General features: G+C 54.8%; 1 protein-coding gene across 2 annotated transcripts in view; it reads left to right on the forward strand.

The window, feature by feature from the left end:
* Lfng (LFNG O-fucosylpeptide 3-beta-N-acetylglucosaminyltransferase) overlaps nucleotides 1–1,520 on the forward strand; it is an 8,645-nt gene extending 7,125 nt beyond the window's left edge. For both annotated transcript variants that reach the window (XM_005367983.2, XM_026789744.1), the window contains exons 7-8: nucleotides 209–294; nucleotides 415–1,520. In XM_005367983.2, coding sequence (XP_005368040.1) covers nucleotides 209–294; nucleotides 415–481 — 153 coding nt within the window. In that variant the 3' untranslated portion in view covers nucleotides 482–1,520. The remainder of the gene's footprint in view (nucleotides 1–208; nucleotides 295–414) is intronic.
* The last annotated feature ends 2,420 nt before the right edge of the window (nucleotides 1,521–3,940 follow it).

Below are 3,940 nucleotides of genomic sequence, written 5' to 3' on the forward strand. Positions count from 1 at the left end.
CTGATATAGACTCTTTTAAATTGCTGATTCTGCTCTTTGAAGGGACACACCTGCTCTGTCTTGTTCATAGTTGAAGGTCCTCCCCCTGGACTTCATCCCCAGGTGGGCAGAGGCAGGTGTCCTTGGCCCAAGGATGAGTTTGTCGAGGGAACAGTTAGCCAGGCAGGACTGCCACCCATCCAGCATCTCTCCCTTGCTCCCAATGCAGGTAACCCTGAGCTATGGCATGTTTGAAAACAAGCGGAACGCAGTGCACATCAAGGGACCCTTCTCGGTGGAGGCTGACCCATCCAGGTAAGGGCTTGCGGAGGGTCACTAAATACCCCCAGGAACCTCACTGGTGCTGTTGGGACTTCCAGAGGGTGCATGGCACCCCTACCCCACACAGACCAGTCTTCTGCTCTCTCCCTACAGGTTCCGCTCTGTCCACTGCCACCTGTACCCGGATACACCCTGGTGTCCCCGCACCGCCACTTTCTAGCAGCTGTGGCTGAGACCCTGTCCCTGGGCGCCCCTGGTATCCAAAGGGCCCAGGGACCCCTGTTTGTGTCCTGACCTTGGTGTACGAGGCTCTTCAGGGCTGCGTGTATGTGTGTGTGTGTCTATATTTGTGTGTTTCTGTGGTGTGCCCACTCATGTTGCAGACTGCTGGGCGGTCGTGTTCTTCAGGGAGTGGCCTGTCTGTCCCTAACTATCTTTTCTACATTCTGAGACCCACTCCAAGGGCAGTTCTGTGGGATCTGTGTTTGGATCTCTGCAGTGTGGGGAGAGGCCTCAGGGCTCCCCTCGGGGTACATGGGTGCTGTCTTATAGCACCGTCTCTTAAGTTGGAGTGCCAGCACCTACCTGAAACCTTCCCTGTCAGCTGAGCCATGCCCAGTGCTAGGGAAAATGGTTTAGGTAGTAAAAGGCCTGGGGCCCTCCTTCTAGCTTGGGCACTGCCAGTGACCGTTCAGGTGACAAGTGCTTCCCTTCCAGCCCTCCAGGGTGGGGTGAAGTCTTCAGCCCCACCCCTTGAGGTCCTATCTTTGTCTCCCACACTAGGGAGTTCAGAGCTATGAATTTTATCTCCTCTCCAAAGTAGAGAGAAAGTCACCCATAGTGGGTGTGCCTGTAAATATTGTGACAGTATTTTTTTTACTGTGCTGTTTCTTGAGATGGGAGGGGTGGGTGTGAAGGGAGGGGGGGTTGTTTTCTGGGTGGGCTGGAGAGGGTCTTATTTTATCTTTTCTGTGGATCAGAAAAAAGCAGAAGCCAAACAGGCTTGGTCTTTGGAAAGCTGGACCATGAATGCCTTAGTACTGTATTTATGCTTTCCAGTATCTGGAATCCTGCTTTCCCCCACCATCCTCCCCAGCACCCCAAGGATCACCTCACCCTACCCCATGGGCTGCGTTCTATGTTCTTTTTGCAAAGACCTTAGCTAGGCAAGCTAATGATGATAAGGGAAAAGCTCTCAGGGAATTGATGTGTTGTTGCCATGGCGACGTCCTTCCGCTGAATAAAGGTGCTCTTTGCAGCAACCCCAGGGGCCTTAGTCTTGCTTGGGAGTTGGGTCTAAGCCACCCGTCCATCAAGGTCACTCCAGGGGAAGCTGGCTCATGCCATGGAGAAGGTAGGTGGTTGGTAGGCATCCTACAAGCCGACTATTGGGGAGGGAAGCTTGGCGTTAAAAATGGGTGAGAGTGAACAGCTCCATGCAGGTTTGTCACTGGTGGGTGGCCACTATGATGGGAGGAGGGGGCTGGGCAGAGCTGATGGAGGTAGCTGCTTGTTCAGGTCTGTTAAGGTCGTGGTGCCATTGTTAATACTGCTGGTGACAGCTAGGAGTGCAGCTCTTCCTGCAGGAGGGACAGTGGCTATGGTGGGCTAGCCAGAGACCCATTTTGCAGACAGGAAAACTATGACTCAAAGCAGGTTAATTCAGTGTGCCCTAGGTCAGGCAGCCAGGCTGACAGTCCCTAGATCTCGGTGACGTGTTAACCTTGCCAACACTGCCTCGCCTTGCATCTGTCATAAGTTTGGAGGTATCCTCTGGGGATGGGCGCAAGCGGAGCTGGTGAGGACGCCTATTTTTCCGAGGTTCTCCAGGGAGCTTCCTCAAATCCAGCCACGAAGGGTGGGGAGGGAGGGTGACTGAGCATGGGGATTCCCCACCCTACCCCCTTCCTGTGGTCTCCTTGCTTCCTCTTTACAGTGTAGCTCCTTGAGGCTGGCAGACTGGTGTCTGCCACCTACTGCCTCTCTGCAGGTGCCTGCCTGCTCTGACCTGGATCCAGGTTCACCTGGAACTCTGTGTCCCCACTACTGGCCACCTCTGTGTCCTCTGCCTCCTTCCCTACCCCACCCCTGATTAGAGATCTGCCCCTTCCCACTCCACCAGAAACTTAGCACAATGGCTCAGCACCCGCAAGTGAGGCTGGGCATGACCCTTGCTTGTAACCGCTCTTGCCTTGCGGGGCACCTGGCCAAGATCCTGACCCCCACCTTGGCCCTGCAGTTTGACTTTTTAAGGCCGGAGGCAGCTGCCTGCAGATTTTTGGAGTAGGGGATGGGGAGAGAGGACCCTCAGCCGTGGCCATTGTCTTCAGCATGTCGTGCCTGGTGGTGGTGGCTCAGGGCCCCACTTATGGATGAGGAAGCTGACATTTGCTAGGGGGTGGAAAGGTCATGGTGGAACAGTCTGTGGGCCTCCTTCCTGCCCGGATGAGTCAGAGGCCTGTTGCCCTCTGCCCTGGTCCTCACAGAGTCTCCTGCAGTTGGCATCAGCCTCCGCACAGAGCTGGAAGGCACAACGGCTACACTGGCCTGGTGGGCATGGAGTGGGGGCCTCAGCCAGGGTTGGGTTCCCACTGGAATTGGAATGGAGTCAAAGGTTTTCATCATGGTGGATCCTGATCCTGGAGGGACATGGTAGCAGCAAGGAGCATGGTGGGAACCCTGTGAGGTGGCAGAGGTCTCTTACCCTAGTATTAGAGGCTGAGGCAGGAGGATCATGAGATCAGGGCTAGCTTGGGCTACAAAGTGAGGTATCTGAGAAACCGGAGCCAAGTAGGAAGGAGCCCAGGAAGGGCGTAGCCAGTAGCCTCAACTACTTCTCCCATGTAGCTGACCAGGTTTATTTATTTATTTGTTTGTTTGTTTAATTCTGGGTGGGGGTTTTGAGACAGGGTTTTTCTATGTAGCCCTGGCTATCCTGGAACTCTCTCTTGTAGACCAGGCTGGCCTCGAACTCAGAGCTACACCTACCCCAGCTGGGGATTAAAGGCATGCCCTACCAACTGGCTGCAAGTTTATTTCTAAGGCCCACTTCCATGTAGGTCTGAGCAAGAGTCCTCCTCTTAGGTCAGCTACTCAGGCAGGGAAGGAACTCAATTTTCTCCTCCAGGTGCATCAGGGTACATCCTGGCCATTAACACGCAACCCAGGCTGAAAGCGCCAGGAGGGGCCCAGTCAGGGGTCCTGTCCCAAACCACCCTTCACGGAGACCTTCCAAAAGTAAAACTGCAAGCCAAGTATCCCAGTGGCTCATGACTGCACTCTCTGCACTTGGGAGACAGAGGCAGGATTGCGAGGGTCCAAGACCAGCCTAGGCTACCTGCAGAACGATGTGACCCCCCCTAATAAAAGTCGAACTGCAATTGCAAGTTATAGGGTGTCAGGGAGGGTGCTGAATGCAGCCTCAGCCCCCAGCTTCCTCTCTCATGCTGAGTGGTAGGAGCAGTGGCAAGGACTAGCTGAGCTGGGTCTGGGGGAGGGCTGCAGGGTGGGGTTGATGTTTTCAACTTCCCTCTCTGAACTTCCCTCCCCATTGGGGTCAGCAGGGCTGACTTCCTGGAAGAGGTGCCTCGCTGCTGGAGCCGGAAGGCCAAAACCACAGAGTATGAGCAAGAGTCAGTTAACATGAGTGTGTGTGCGTGTGCGTGTGTGTGTGTGTGTG

Source organism: Microtus ochrogaster, unplaced genomic scaffold (genome assembly GCF_000317375.1).
Source record: "Microtus ochrogaster isolate Prairie Vole_2 unplaced genomic scaffold, MicOch1.0 UNK27, whole genome shotgun sequence".
NCBI lineage: Eukaryota > Metazoa > Chordata > Mammalia > Rodentia > Cricetidae > Microtus > Microtus ochrogaster.